Genomic DNA, 15,701 nt, shown 5'->3' with positions numbered 1-15,701 from the left:
ACTTACAAGTTTAGAGTATATGATGGACGAGATTCCCGTATTGAATCCCCAGAATGTCCCCCCCACTTTGGGCGTTAGCGGGAAAATAATTTGGGACCATGTGCACCCATTGCTGGATAAGGGTTACCACCTTTACTTTGACAACTTTTATACCAGCATCCCTCTGTTCACATCCCTTGCCACCAGATCGAAGTCCACTTATGGGACTGTGTGGAAGAACCAGAGAGGCCTCCCTCTAAATATGATCCAGACACCTATGACCAAGGGTGAGTGACATGCCCTTATACCTGACCAGCAACAGGTTTTCATGTATAAGGATTTGAGGGATGTCCTTATGCTGACCACAATTCATGGTAACGGCAGTTCACCTGTCCCTGTGCGAGGTACCACAACAACAGTCCTCAAGCCAGACTGCATTCGGCATATTGGGGGAGTTTCTCTCTCTGATCAAGTCCTCAAGCCATACATGGCCATGCAGAAAACACGGGTATGGTACAAAAAAAAGTTGCGGTCTACTTTGTACAGGTTGCCATGTACAACTCTTTTGTACTGTCCCAGTACACTGGCAACACAGGAACATACCTCCAGTCCCAAGAATAAGTCCTGATGTTTAGCGACAGGGAAAGAGCAGGGTGGAGTTCCCAAGGAACTGAAGTTATAGGTGCAGGGATGTGGAAATCCTATCGCCCGACGCCCAGGACATGTAGTTCCGGGCGTCGGGCAGGTGAATTTTTCTTATATTTAGCCCTGTATCGGGCAAGCAAGGACAGACCGACTTCCCCCTTATTTTTCTCTAATGCTGGTGTGAGGCGCAGAAGCCGATGCAGACTTGCATGGGATGCAAGTCTGCACCTCACACCGGCGCTCAGGGTCTATGTAGGGGGCGGCGGCCCCCAGCTGACCGCAGAGCCTGAGGTCGCACGTTTGCATGACAAGCCACACCCCTTATCTCCCCCCCTCCCGGAGGATGGAGGACGCAGCTCTGCATTAAACAAGAAGACACAGCAGGGGGAGAGAAAGGATGTACACAGCTCCTCCCCTCCCCCGCACACAGCTCCTCCCCCTGCTCTGTCTCCACATGACCTAATCTACCATGGGGAGGTTGCAAGTTTGCACGGGGAAAACAGAGCGGGGGGAGGGAAGAGAGGACGTCCAGTGTGAGGTGAGATTTTCAAACCAATGCAACCTCACACCAGCCAGCGGTCTTTATTGTGGGTGAAAAGAGTTCATGCGGCCTAGCTGCTATTGCGCTGGGACTACAGCTCTGATGTCCACTCATGGCCAGCTCAGGTGAGGAGGCCGAGAATGCAGGCGGCGGCAGCAGGAAGGGTGGTTGTATATGTATGGTGTGAGTATGTGTGATGTGTATATAATGTATGATGGGGGGGGGGGGGGCGGGGCAGCGGCCGGTGTATGCACGATGTGTGTATATGTATGGTGTGATGTGTGTATGATGTGGGGGGGCAGCGATGGGTGTATGTATGTGTGTATGATGTATCTGTGATGTGCGTATGTAATGTATGATGTGGTGGGGCAGTGGCGGGGGGTATGAGGCAGTGGCCGGTGCATGTATGCCTGAATGTTTTGTACAGGGGCGGACTGACACGTCTGGCATTAGGGCAGTGCCCAAGGGCCCGTGTCTCGTGGGGGGGGGGGGGGGGGGGGGGGAGGGGGTGCTGCTGCCAGTTGTGCCATCTAATTGTATTTATTTTTAGTGGCTTCTGGCCACTCGCACTACATTTCACCACCAGGATCTTGCCCCCTTCATACTCGCCCGCCGACCAAAAGCCCCACGGATGCACGCAAACATGCCCGAACCAAAACTACAACTTCCAGCATGTTGCACCATAACCTAAACTGTAGAACTATAAAGTGTAACATGCTGGGAGTTGTAGTTTTGTTTCGTGTCAGCTGCAGAGCCATAGGCTGCATCAGGGCATGCTGGGTGTTGTAGTTACTAACTGCAATTCCCAGTATTCCTTAACACAGCCTATGGCTCTGTAGCTGACATGAACCAAAACTATAACTCCCAGCATGTTACACAATAACCTTAACTGTACTAATATACAGTGCAATATACTGCAACACCCACAGAACCATAGGCTGTATCAGGGCATGCTGGGTGTTGTAGTTATCTAGTAACTAAATGCAACTTCCAGCATTTTCTGACACAAATTAGAATAAAATGCACCACATAGACTGGAGAAGCAGAACCCCCCCCCCCCCCCCCCCCAGTAATAAAGCGCTGTTCAGTGTTTTCCAATTAAAAAAAGATTCCATATACAAGTCTCTATGAAGACTGAGAAATAGTGATTAAAATATTTTAAAAAGTGTGTATATATGTGAATAAGCCCCTTTCCTTAAATTTCCACACCCCTGAGGTGCCAGGAACGTCCCAGGCCCCCCCACACTCGAAAGAAGGGACGATCCCAGAAAAAAAAAAATGCAAAGTATGTTACAAGAGGGGAATACGGAAGGACACCGCCACTCAATGTGACACTTGCCCCGATCATCTGGGCCTCTGCATTAAAAACCGCTTCAGGGAGTATCACACTTCCATGGAGTACTAAATTTTCCCTATTTATTTAAATATTCCATAATTTTACCCTAATGTACCAAGTAGGGATCGATCGATATCTGTTTTTTAGGACCGATACCGATAATCGGTGGAGGTTAGGGCCGATAGCCGATAACTTATACCGATATTCCGGTATAAGTTATTGGCTATTTATCCCCCCTCGACACGGCTGCAGAGCATTGATTTAAAGCGGGCACTTTAAATCAATGCACTGCGGTGGCTTTTGCGGTGCCATAGGCCGCCGCCACCACCACCACCTGCTTCTCTCCCCCTGTCAGGGTGGTCCGGGCCATCCATCCTCCCTTCCTGTAGTGTCCGGCGGCATTCCGGGTGGAGGGTGCACCGGTCCGGGCTGTCCTTCTCCGGGGGTCCTCTTCTCCACTCCGGGCAGGCTCCGGCCTAGTACGCTGCATAGACGCCGCTGCGCAGTGACGCCCGTGCGCAGTGACGCACCTGACGTCACAGCGTAGCGGAGTCTATACAGCCGGAGAAGGACAGCCCGGACCGGTTCACCCTCCACCCGGAATGCCGCCGGACACTACAGGATGGATGGATGGCCCAGACCACCCCATTACGGGTAAGTTAAATTTTTTTTTTATTGACTAGGAGGGTGGGGGAGGGGCCTGACCGGTATAGCGGTATGGGCAAAAATCCATACCGGTATACCGCCCAGCACTACGGGGGGGGGCGGTCGCGGTGCGGTGGAGGCGGTGCATTATCGGCAAGGTAATTGCCAATACCAATAATTCCCAAAATCGTGATTATCGGCCGATAATATCGGCCATACCGATAATCGGTCAATACCTAGTACCAAGTCCACAATGAATTACAAAGTAAAAGTAAAAATGGACCTTACATAACAATGTGCTCAAACTATCACCGGCCGAGGCAAGACATCGCTGCAGCCAGCGATATGCTGACCGCAGGGTGACGTTTCGAGCCTAAGAAGCACAGAGCCCAGCAGCAACGGAGGAACGGGACGCAGATACCAGAGCAACAGGGGAACGTAGGAAGGCGAGTTAAAGTTTGTTTTATTTGTTATTGCAGCCCAGACACAGGGAGACAAAAGTTTAATCTCCTTTAACCCCTTAAGGACCAAGGCCATTTTCACCCTAAAGACGAGGCCAATTTTATTTTTGCATTTTCGTTTTTTTCTTCCTCGCCTTCCTCTAAAATCCATAACTATTAAATTTCCATCTACGGACCCACATAAGGGCTTGTTTTTTGCGTGAATTGTACTTTGTAATGAAACCTCTCATTTTACCATAAAATGTACGGTGAACCCAATAAAATATATTTAGGGAGGAAATTTAAAAGAAAACCACAATTTCGCACATTTTGGAGGGTTACGTTTTCACACACTACACTTTAAGGTAAAAATTACGTGTTCTTTATTCTGTGGGTCAATACGATTAAAATGATACCCGTGGCTAGATATTTTTATATTTTTGTACTGCTTAAAAAAAGTCAAACTTTTTGTACAAAATCAGTAATCTAAATTCACCTTATTTTGACTAGGGCTGGGCGGTATACCGGTTCATACCGAACACCTACATTTTTGGGCTGCACGATATGAATTTTTTCCCATACCGCAATACTGGTTTGGCCCCTCCCCCTTCTGAATGAATTATCAGCGCAGCACTCACGTGTCACCCCGCAAGCACTGCCGCCCTCTTTGTTGAGGGACGCCGGCGCTGGAACTCTATACTGTACGCCAGTGGTCTATAACCTGCGGACCTCCAGATGTTGCAGAACTACCACTCCCAGCATGCCCGGACAGCCAACGGGCTGCAAAATATAAATAAAATAAACTTACCCATGTCGGGGCCTTACGCTGGGGACTGGAACGTCGGACAGCCATCAGCCTATCACCGGCCGGAGCGATGTCTTGCCCCGGCCAGTGATAGGCTGAGCCCACTGTCATGTAAGAAGCTGGCTTCTAAGACTCTGAGCCCACTGTCATGTAAGAAGCCGGCTTCTTACATGACAGTGGGCTCAGCCTATCACTGGCCGGGGCAAGACATCGCTACGGCGGGTGATAGGCTGACGGCTGTCCAACGTTCCAGTCCCCAGCGTAAGGCCCCCGACGTAGGAGAGTTTATTTTCTTTATCTTTTGCAGCCCGTGCATAGGGATACAGCGTACAGCAGTGGTCTCCAACCTGCAGACCCCCAGATGTTGCAAAACTACAACTCCCAGCATGCCCGGACAGCCGTTGGCTTTCCAGGCATGCTGGGAGTTGTAGCTTTGCAACATCTGGGGGTCCGCAGGTTGGAGACCACTGGCGTACAGTATAGAGTTCCAGTGCCGGCGTCCCCCAACAAGGAGGAGGAGGGCAGTGTTTGCAGGGCGACATGTGAGTAGTACCCCGCTGGGCTGATAATCAATTGGGGGGAGCAGAACAGCGCTGACAGGTAACATGATTTGGGGGGGGGAGCAGAACAGCGCTCGTGGGTCACAGGATTTGGGGGAGGGGGGGTGAAAAATACCGTTATATGCCGTGGAACCACCGTAAGTTACAAAACTACTGTGATACACATTTGGTCATACCGCCCAGCTCTAATTTTGACCACCTATAACTTTTCCGTATATGGGGCGGTATGAGGGCTCATTTTTTGCGCCATCATCTGTACTTTTTATTGATACCACATTTGCATATTTAAAACTTTTAGATCACTTTTTATTAAAAAAAAATAATTTTATAAAATGTGACAAAATCATTTTTGGACTTATTTTTTATGTTTACATCGTTCGGGATCATTAACATATTTTGATAGTTCGGACATTTACGCACATGGCGATACAAAATAGGTTTATAAAAAAAATAAAATTAGGAGCAGCAGCGCGAGCCTGCCTGCACTGCTTTACTTGTCATTCATAGAGGTGAGCCGGCATTTGTATATGTATGATGTGAGGGTCAGACATATATCCATATGTCTGACCCCCATAGCATGATATGCAGCTGCTTCCCGCTATGAATGACAAACTCTTAGCAGCGTGAGCGGGCAGCAGCCTTCCGCTCCGCCGCTAATAGTTTTTTCATTCATTGGCAGCCAGGGGAGAGAGAAAATATTAATATGCGCAGCTGGGGGGGGGGGTCAGTATATATACACACACAATAAATATATATATGTGCAGCGGGGGTCAGTATAGATCTATAATTGCGCTGGGGGGCAGTACATTTATTCAAGCACAGCGGGCAAAGTTTGATACAGCGCAGCAGGTGGAAAGACATATAGAAATGCTGGAGGGGCCAGATATATACCCCCCCCCCCAGCGATTCTATACATCTTTGCCCACCACAGCGCTTCTATATTAAAACCCTGCCAGGAGTCCTGATTGGCTCCTCGGTCCCGGACATTCTGGGCTCCTGGTGGGGAATTTAAAAATGAAAGTTTACTGTACATTGCAGGGGATCGGAACATGTCATTTTTTTAGTGTAAAGTGTGAAAGTAAAACCTTCCAACAGTTGCTAAATTTCGGTTTTCTTTTCAATTTCCCCGCATTAATATTTTTCTCATTGGGCCATACATTTTATGGTACAACGAGTGATGTCATTACAAAGTAAAAGTGGTCACAAAAAACAAGCTCTCATGTGGGTCTGTGCATGAAAGTTTAAGTGATTATATTTAGGAAAGGAGTAAAAAATTTGAATGCAAAAATAAAATTGGTCTGGTCCTTAACGACCATGGACGTAAATGTACGTCCTGGTAAGGCGCACCAGGACGTACATTTACATCCTGTGTATGACCGCGATCATCGCTCCGTCATACACGGCAGCTAGCAGCCGGGGCCCTGCCGGTAATGGCTGACATTCGCGATAGCGCAGATGTCCACCATTTACCCCCTCAGACGCCGTGATCAGTACAGATCACGGAATCTGCTGCAATGCGCATGTTAAAATAGATTATCGGATCACCAGCTGCGCTGCCACGGGTATCTATCATCTGTAATGGCGGACGGAGGTCCCCTCACCTGCCTCCGTGCTATGTCCTATGCATAGCACTGAACAGTATTAGCAATCAAAGGATTGCTATAGATAGTCCCCTATGGAGGCATTAGTTAAAAAAAAATTAAAAAAAATAAGTTGAAAAATGTAAAGAAAAAAAGGGAAACGTAAACTTTTTATAAGCATTTGGTATCGCCATAAGTGCATAAGTGTCCGATCAAAATATGTTAATGACCCTGTAAGATGAAAGGCATAAATGTAAAAAAATAAATAAAAATACATTTAAAAGTCAAAAATTCTGCTTTTTTTTGTCTTATTTTCCCCCCAAAAATAAAAAAAATGATCTAAAAGGTTTTATATATGCAAATGTGGTATCGATAAAAAGTACAGTTGACAGCGCAAAAACTTAGCCCTCAGACTACCCTAGATACAGAAAATGAATAAGTTATAGGTGGTGAAAACAGTGCAAATTTAGATTACTGATTTTGTACAAAAAGTTTGATTTTTATTAAGCAGTACAAAAATATAGAAGTATCTAGCCATGGGTATCATTTTAATCATATTGACCCACAAAATAAAGAGCACATGTAATTTTTACTGTAGTGTACAGTGTGACAATAAAACATTCCAAAATGTAAAAATTTTGGTTTTCATTTACATTTTCTCCTTAAATAAAAAAAAGTGTTTTGGGTTCGCCGTACATTTTATGGTAAAACGAGAGGTTTCATTAGAAAGTACAATTGATCATGCAAAAAACAAGTCCTTATATAGGTCTGTAGATGGAAATATAGAAAAACATTTTTTTTTAAAGTTATGGATTTTAGAAGGCGGAGGAGGAAAAAAAACGCCAAGAATAAAATTGGCCTGGTCTGTAAGGTTCCTGTACGCCCTGAGCCCGATCCCGGTGTGAAAAACGGGCTCACGCCGTGACCCTGCATCACACCGGGTCGGTCCCGGCTGCTAATGATAGCCGGGACCCCTGGGCCAACAGCCAACAGATCGTTGTGCCGCGCGCTGTTAACCCTTCAGACGCAAAGTTGACCTCCGCGTCTGAAAACGAAAGAAAACGCTTCCCAGCAGGTCAGTCTGGCTGATTGGGACATCGCAAGTAAATCGCGATGTTCCGATCAGCTGGGACGCAGGCGGAGGTCTCCTTACCTGACCCTGTGGCGTCCGATCGTCGATTGATTGCTCCAAGCCTGAGCTACAGGCTTGAGCAATCAAGCCCCTATCTGATTGATCCGTGCAAAGCTATGGCTTTGCAGGGATCAGCATAGGAGATCAGTGTGTGCAGTGTTATAGCCCCCTAAGGGAGCTATAACATTGCAAAAAGTGGAAAAAAAAGTTAAGGTCATTTAACCCCTTCCCTAATAAAAGTTTGAATCACCCCCCTTTTCCCATAAAAAAAAACTGTAAATAAAAATTTACATATGTGGTATCGCCGCGTGCGTAAATGTCCGACCTATAAAATTATATAATTAATTAAACCGCACGGTCAATGGCGTACGCGCAAAAAAATTCAAAAGTCCAAAATAGCGTATTTTTGGTCACTTTTTATATCATTAAAAAATATAAAGTCTGATCAACACAAAAATGGTACCGATAAAAACTTCAGAACACGGCGCAAAAAATGAGCCTGCCCGTACGCGGAAAAATTTAAAAAAGTTACAGGGGTCAGAAGATGACAATTTTAAATGTATAAATTTTCCTGCATGTAGTTATGATTTTTTTCAGAAGTGCGACAAAATCAAACCTATATAAGTAGGGTATCATTTTAACCGTATGGACCTACAGAATAAAAAGGTGTAATTATTACCGAAAAATTTACTGCGTAGAAACGGAAGCCCCCAAAAGTTACAAAATGAAATTTTCTTCAATTTTGTCTCACAATGATTTTTTTTCCGTTTCGCCGTCGATTTTTTTGTAAAATGACTAATGTCACTGCAAAGAAGAATTGGTGGCGCAAAAAAAAGCCATCATATGGACTTTTAGGTGCAAAATTGTAAAGGATGATTTTCAGAAGGTGATGAGGAAAAAAATGAAAATGCAAAAATGGAAAGTCCTTAAGGGGTTAAATATATTTAGATTTGCAGGTATTGTTTGATAGACAAGCTTTGATTCAAAAAAAAAAAAAAAAAAATAAAGACTAAAAAAACAAAACCTAGAATCTAACTGGTTACTATGGGTGACTGCTCCTCTCCACAAGCATTGAGAAGTTTCCCCTAAATGTGATACTTGTTTCAACTGTTGAAAATAAACCAAAAGCAGAAAACCAATGTTTTCAAGTTATGCAGTATAGCCTTCAATGCAAACCCAGGTGACTGACAAAGGAAGACATTGGGGCAGTAGTTCAGGCGTATGTAAACTAGAGTTGTCGGAGGACTAGTTGGAGTGCTGACTGCATATTTTACCACTGCACTAGATTTAACCCCTCAAAGCTTTCCATATCCTGGCGCAAAACATGTTCCAATAACTAAGTGGCGGCCAAGCAGTATTTTTTTTTTTGTCAGGATACCACAGGGTAATGTACAAACCGGACACTCGCTAATCACCTATAATATGTGGCTTCATCTTGTCCTCTGCTGCTGCTCCCGCTGCTCCTCTGCCAGGCATTTTGAGAACGAACCGTTGGGACACAAATGTGCGGACTCCCTGTCCCCTCAGCGTTTTCCCTTCCGGTCGCTTCTACCCGCGCGATTCCACTTGGCGGGAAGTTTTCAGCTGCCGAGCAGACTAGGAGTCACGTGGTAAGTGACGTCTCCATGCGACCAATGAGCAAAGCAGTCTCATAATGCTGCGGGATGATTGGTGACTGCTTGTCCTGCGCTCATTGGCTCTTTTCGCCGCGGCATCCTCCCCAGTCATCATAGGAGATATGGTGATGCAAATGTTCTCTTGCAAGTGAGGCTCCGTTCACATTGCGTTTTTTTACTTCAGTTTAACTAATGTGTTTAATCCCTTAAGGACCAAGTGTTTTTCAATTTTGCACGTTTGTTTTTTCCTCCTTACATTTAAAAAAAAATCATAACCCTTTCAATTTTACACATAAAAACCCAGATGATGGCTTTTTTTCCACCACCAATTCTACTTTGCAGTGACATCAGTCATTTTACCCCAAAATCTATGGTGAAACGTAAGAAAAAATCAATGTGCGACAAAATTGAAGAAAGAAAGCCATTTTGTAACTTTTGGTGGCTTCTGTTTTTACAAAGTAAATTTTTCGGTAAAAATAACACTTTACCTTTTTCCGTACGACTTTATCCATACGATTAAAATTATACCCTACTTATATAGGTTTGATTTTGTCATACTTCTGGAAAAAAATAACTACATGCACAAAAAGTTTATATGTTTAACCCCATAAGGACCAGGCCATTTTACACCTTAAGGACCAGAGCGTTTTTTGCAAATCTGACCACTGTCACTTTAAACATTAATAACTCTGGAATGCTTTTAGTTATCATTCTGATTCCGAGACTGTTTTTTCGTGACATATTCTACTTTAACTTAGTGGTGAAATTTTATGGTAACTTGCATCCTTTCTTGGTGAAAAATCCCCAAATTTGATGAAAAAAATGAAAATTTTGCATTTTTCTAACTTTGAAGCTCTCTGCTTCTTACGAAAATGGATATTCAAAATATTTTTTTTTGGGGTTCACATATACAATATGTCTACTTTATGTTTGCATCATAAAATTTATAAGTTTTTACTTTTGGAAGACACCAGAGGGCTTCAAAGTTCAGCAGCAATTTTGAAATTTTTCACAAAATTTTCAAACTCACTATTTTTCAGAGACCAGTTCAGTTTGGAGTGGATTTGAAGGGTCTTCATATTAGAAATACCCCATAAAAGACCCCATTATAAAAACTACACCCCCCAAAGTATTCAAAATGACGTTCAGTAAGTGTATTAACCCTTTAGGTGTTTCACAGGAATAGCAGCAAAGTGAAGGAGAAAATTCAAAATCTTCATTTTTTACATTCGCATGTTCTTGTAGACCCAATTTTTGAATTTTTGCAAGGGGTAAAAAGGAGAACATTTTTACTTGTATTTGAAACCCAATTTCTCTCGAGTAAGCACATACCTCATATGTCTATGTTAATTGTTCAGCGGGCGTAGTAGAGGGCTCAGAAGGGAAGGAGCGACAAATGGTTTTTGGGGGGCATGTCACCTTTAGGAAGCCCCTATGGTGCCAGGACAGCAAAAAAAAAACGCATGGCATACCATTTTGGAAACTAGACCCCTCGGGGAACGTAACAAGGGGTTATGTGAACCTCAATACCCTACAGGTGTTTCACGACTTTTGCATATGTAAAAAAAAAAATTATTTTTTTACCTAAAATGCTTGGTTCCCCAAAATGTTTACATTTTTAAAAAGGGTAATAGCAGAAAATACCCCCCAAAATTTGAAGCCCAATTTCTCCCGATTCAGAAAAACCCCCATATGGGGGTGAAAAGTGCTCTGCTGGCGCACTACAGGTCTCAGAAGAGAAGGAGTCACATTTGGCTTTTTGAAAGCAAATTTTGCTCTGGGGGCATGCCGCATTTAGGAAGTCCCTATGGTGCCAGGACAGCAAAAGAAAAAAAAACACATGGCATACCATTTTGGAAACTAGACGCCTCGGGGAACGTAACAACGGGTAATGTGAACCTTTATACCCCACAGGTGTTTCACGACTTTTGTATATGTAAAAAAAAAAAATTTTTTTTACCTAAACTGCTTGTTTTCCCAAAAATTTTACATTTTTTAAAAGGGTAATAGCAGAAAATACCCCCCAAAATTTGTAACACAATTTCTCCCGACTACGGCGATACCCCATATGTGACCCTAAACTGTTGCCTTGAAATACGACAGGGCTCCAAAGTGAGAGCACCATGCGCATTTGAGGCCTAAATTAGGGACTTGCATAGGGGTGGACATAGGGGTATTCTACGCCAGTGATTCCCAAACAGGGTGCCTACAGCTGTTGTAAAACTCCCAGCATGCCTAGACAGTCAGTGGCTATCTGGCAATACTGGGAGTAGTTGTTTTGCAACAGCTGGAGGCTCCGTTTTAGAAACAGTGGTGTACCAGACGTTTTTCATTTTTATTGGGGAGGGGGGCTGTGTAGGGGTATGTGTATATGTAGTGTTTTTTTACTTTTTATTTTATTTTGTGTTAGTGTAGTGTAGTGCTTTTAGGGTACAGTCACACGTAGGTTCACAGTAGTTTCTCGCTGGCAGTTTGAGCTGCGGCAGAAAATTTGCCGTAGCCCAAACTTGAAGCCAGATACTTACTGTAAACCTCCGCCCATGTGAGTGTACCCTGTACATTCACATTGGGGGGGGGGGGGGAGAAGCATCCAGCTGTTGCAAAACTACAACTCCCAGCATGTACGGTCTATCAGTGCATGCTGGGAGTTGTAGTTTTGCAACAGCTGGAGGCACACTGGTTGTGAAACACCGAGTTTGGTAACAAACTCAGTGTTTTGCAACCAGTGTGCCTTCAGCTGTTGCAAAAGCTACAACCCCCAGCATGTACGGACAGCGGAAGGGCATGTTGGGTCTTGTAGTTATGCAACAGCTGGAGGCATACTACTTTGGCTGGGGATGCTGGGGATTGTAGTTATGCAACAGCTGGAGACACACTGGTTTGCTACTTAACTCAGTGTGCCTTCAGCTGTTGCAAAACTACAACTCTCAGCAGTCACCGACAGCCAACAGGCATGCTGGGAGTTGTAGTTATGCAACCAGCAGATGCACCACTACAACTCCCAGCATGCACTTTAACTGATTGTGCAAGCTGGGAGTTGTAGTTATACAACAGCTGAAGGTACACTTTTCCATAGAAAAAATGTGCCTCCAGCTGTTGCAAAACTATTAGTCCCAGCATGGAGTATGCAAAACTATTAGTCCCAGCATGGAGCATGGAATGCTGGGAGTTGTGGGGGTCTGCCTCCTGCTGTATACATAGAACAGATCAGTATTAGCAATCATGGTATTGCTATGAATAGTCCCCTATGGGGACTATTCAAGTGTAAAAAAAAAATGTTAAAGTAAAAAAAAAGTGAAAAATCCCCTCCCCCAATAAAAAAGTAAAACGTCGTTTTTTCCCTAGTTTACCCCCAAAAAGAATAAAAAAATAAATTTTATAGACATATTTGGTATCGCCACGTGCGTAAATGTCCGAACTATTAAAATAAAATGTTAATGATCCCGTACGGTGAACAGCGTGAACGAAAAAAAAAAAAGTCCAAAATTGCTACCTTTTTAATACATTTTATTTAAAAAAAAATTATAAAAAATGTATTAAAAGTTTTTTATATGCAAATGTGGTATCAAAAAAAGTACAGATCATGGCGCAAATAATGAGCCCCCATACCGCCGCTTATACGGAAAAATAAAAAAGTTAGAGGTCATCAAAATAAAGGGATTATAAACGTACTAATTTGGTTAAAAAGTTTGTGATTTTTTGTAAGCGCAACAATAATAGAAAAGTATGTAATAAGGGGTATCATTTTAATCGTATTGACCCTCAGAATAAAGAACACACGTCATTTTTACCATAAATTGTACGGCGTGAAAACGAAACCTTCCAAAATTAGCAAAATTGCGTTTTTCGTTTTAATTTCCCCACAAAAATAGTGTTTTTTGGTTGCGCCATACATTTTATGATATAATGAGTTATGTCATTACAAAGGACAACTGGTCGCGCAAAAAACAAGCCCTCATACTAGTCTGTGGATGAAAATATAAAAGTTATGATTTTTAGAAGGTGAGGAGGAAAAAATGAAAACGTAAAAATTAAATTGTCTGAGTCCTTAAGGCCAAAATGGGCTGAGTCCTTAAGGGGTTAAGGACTCGGAAATGGAGACGTATAAGAGAACGTCATGTGTCCTTAAGGGGTTAAAATTATCATCTTCTGACCCCTATAACTTTTTTATTTTTCCACGAACGGGACGGTATGAAAGCTCATTTTTTGCGCTGTGATCTGAAGTTTTTATCAGTACCATTTTTGTTTTGATCACACTTTTTGATTCATTTTTTTATGGAATATAAAGTGACCAAAAATATGCTATTTTGGAATTTTTTTTGCGCGACTGCCATTGATCGTGTGGCTTAATTAACAATATATTTTTATAGTTCGGACATTTGATACCACATATGTTTGTTTTTATTTTTATTTACACACCTTTTTTTAAATGGGAAAAGGGGGGTCATTCTGATTTTTATTAGGGAGGGGATTAAATCACATTTATTAACTTTTTTTAAACTTTTTTATGCAGTTTTATAGCCCCCTCTAGTGGCTATAATACTGCATACACTGATTGCAGGCACTTTTCAATGCATTGCCATAGGAATGCATTGATAAGTGTTTTCTGCGCTTGATTGCTCAAGCCTGGACTTCAGGTTTGGAGCAATCAAATGCCAATCGGACAGCCGGGAAGAAGGTAAGACACTTCCCGCTCTCTCAGCTGTTCAGGACGCCGCGATTTCACCACGGCGGTTCTGAACAGCTCAGCTGATCTAACCGGCAGCATATTCTCCCGTTATCAACTCCGGACGTGGTGATCGGAATGGGATGACTGGTTATATCTATCAGAAGCCATCCCGGCATATTTCCCAGGGGGGTCCAGAGGCCCCCCCCTGTCAGCAATCGCCGTGATTCGCTGGTAAATTCTGACCGATGAATCACTGGTTTTCCGGGCTGATTGGGTCTCTGGTTACCTGATGGCCCTGAAAATAGGGATGATTGGAGCTGTCAGAGAAAGCCTTGATCATCCTAAAGGATAGGAGAAAGGTGGCAGGGCTGCAACCTCCTCCTATCCCCTGCAATTGGCCGGTCAAGACTGACTGGACTGCTCTGGAAGTCCAGGCAGAGCGGGATAAAGATGGCAGTGGCAGTTACCGGTGGTAGACAGCCTGGGGACCAGCGGCAGGGAGGACCGGCAGCAGCAGAATGCAGGTGGCGGTAGCCGAGACAGAGGCAGCAGTGAAGATCTGCTAAGTGATCTTCACTGCTGCCCTTTAGTTTCACAACTACAACTCCTCTGTAGTATTCAGCAGCTAATAGGTACAGGAAGGGTTAAGATTTTTTAATAGAAGTCATTTATAAATCTGTTTAACTTTTTGGCACCAGTTGATTTAAAAAAAAAAAGTTTTCCAGCGGAGTACCCTTTTAACCCCTTAAGGACGCCGGGCGTATGGATACACTCGTGGGTATTCCGATCCCCGACGCTTGCCGGCCGGGGACCGGACCGGGGTGACTGCTGATATCTATCAGCAGGCACCCCGTGCAAACCCCTGGATTGACAGCAAATCGTCGGTCAATCCAGACCGGCGATTTGTGGCTATTTCGGGTCAATCGGGTCTCTGGTGACCCGGAAAAAAAGGGTGAATGGGGCTGTCCGAGACAGCCCCATTCACCCTTACCCAGCAGTAGTTAGGTGGCATGACCGACCAATCACGACACTGCTGGGCAGCGATCGGGACGGCTGGGTTCTCCTACCTTGCCCTGGTCCGGCGGGGGTCCCCTCAGGATCGGTGGTGGCAACAGGAGCAGCAGGATCGGGGGCAGCAGCAGCAGCGGTTCCGGCACCAGGATACAGCAGGAGGTGAGGCCTGTTCACCTCCTGCTGTTGCTTAGCAACAACTCACAGCATGCACAGCCAAAGGACATGATTAAAAATTAAAAAATCTTAATCCTTCCTGTACTTATTAGCTACTGAATACTACAGAGGAAATTATTTTCTTTTTGGAACGCTCTCTGATGACATTACGAGCACAGTTGTCACTGCTGACATTATTATAATAATAATAATAACAACACTTTATTTGTTGTCCTTAGTGGCATTTGAACCCAAGTCCCCAGCACTGCAAGGCAGCAGTGCTAGCCACTGAGCCACCATGCTGCCCTTAGCATACATTTGCTATGCATGGTTGCTAAAATGGACAGAGATGTCAGCAGAGAGCACTGTGCTCGTGATGTCATCAGTGTTCCAAAAAGAAAGGAATTTCCTCTGTAGCATTCAGCAGCTAATAAGTACTGGAAGGATTAAGATTTTTTAATAGAAGTAATTTACAAATATGTTTAACTTTCTGCCACCAGTTGATTTAAAAGAAAAAAGGTTTTCACCGGAGTACCCCTTTAAGTAACAAACTCTCAGTGTTTCACAACCAATGTGCCTCCAGCTG

At 44.0% G+C, this 15,701-nt stretch overlaps 1 protein-coding gene across 2 annotated transcripts in view; it reads right to left on the bottom strand.

Moving 5' to 3' along the window:
• CHAF1A (chromatin assembly factor 1 subunit A) overlaps positions 1-9,257 on the bottom strand; it is a 413,519-nt gene extending 404,262 nt beyond the window's left edge. The window contains exon 1 of one of the 2 annotated variants that reach the window (XM_056572104.1): positions 9,079-9,257. In XM_056572104.1, the coding sequence (XP_056428079.1) occupies positions 9,079-9,139 (61 nt within the window). In that variant the 5' untranslated portion in view covers positions 9,140-9,257. The remainder of the gene's footprint in view (positions 1-9,078) is intronic. The other variant, XM_056572113.1, reaches the window with a different exon arrangement.
• Between the last annotated feature and the right edge of the window lie 6,444 nt (positions 9,258-15,701).

The sequence above is a fragment of the Hyla sarda genome, chromosome 1 (genome assembly GCF_029499605.1).
Source record: "Hyla sarda isolate aHylSar1 chromosome 1, aHylSar1.hap1, whole genome shotgun sequence".
Classification (NCBI taxonomy): Eukaryota; Metazoa; Chordata; class Amphibia; order Anura; family Hylidae; genus Hyla; species Hyla sarda.
Note: the sequence above shows the minus strand (reverse complement) of the source record. Positions and strands in the feature narration are given on the sequence as shown.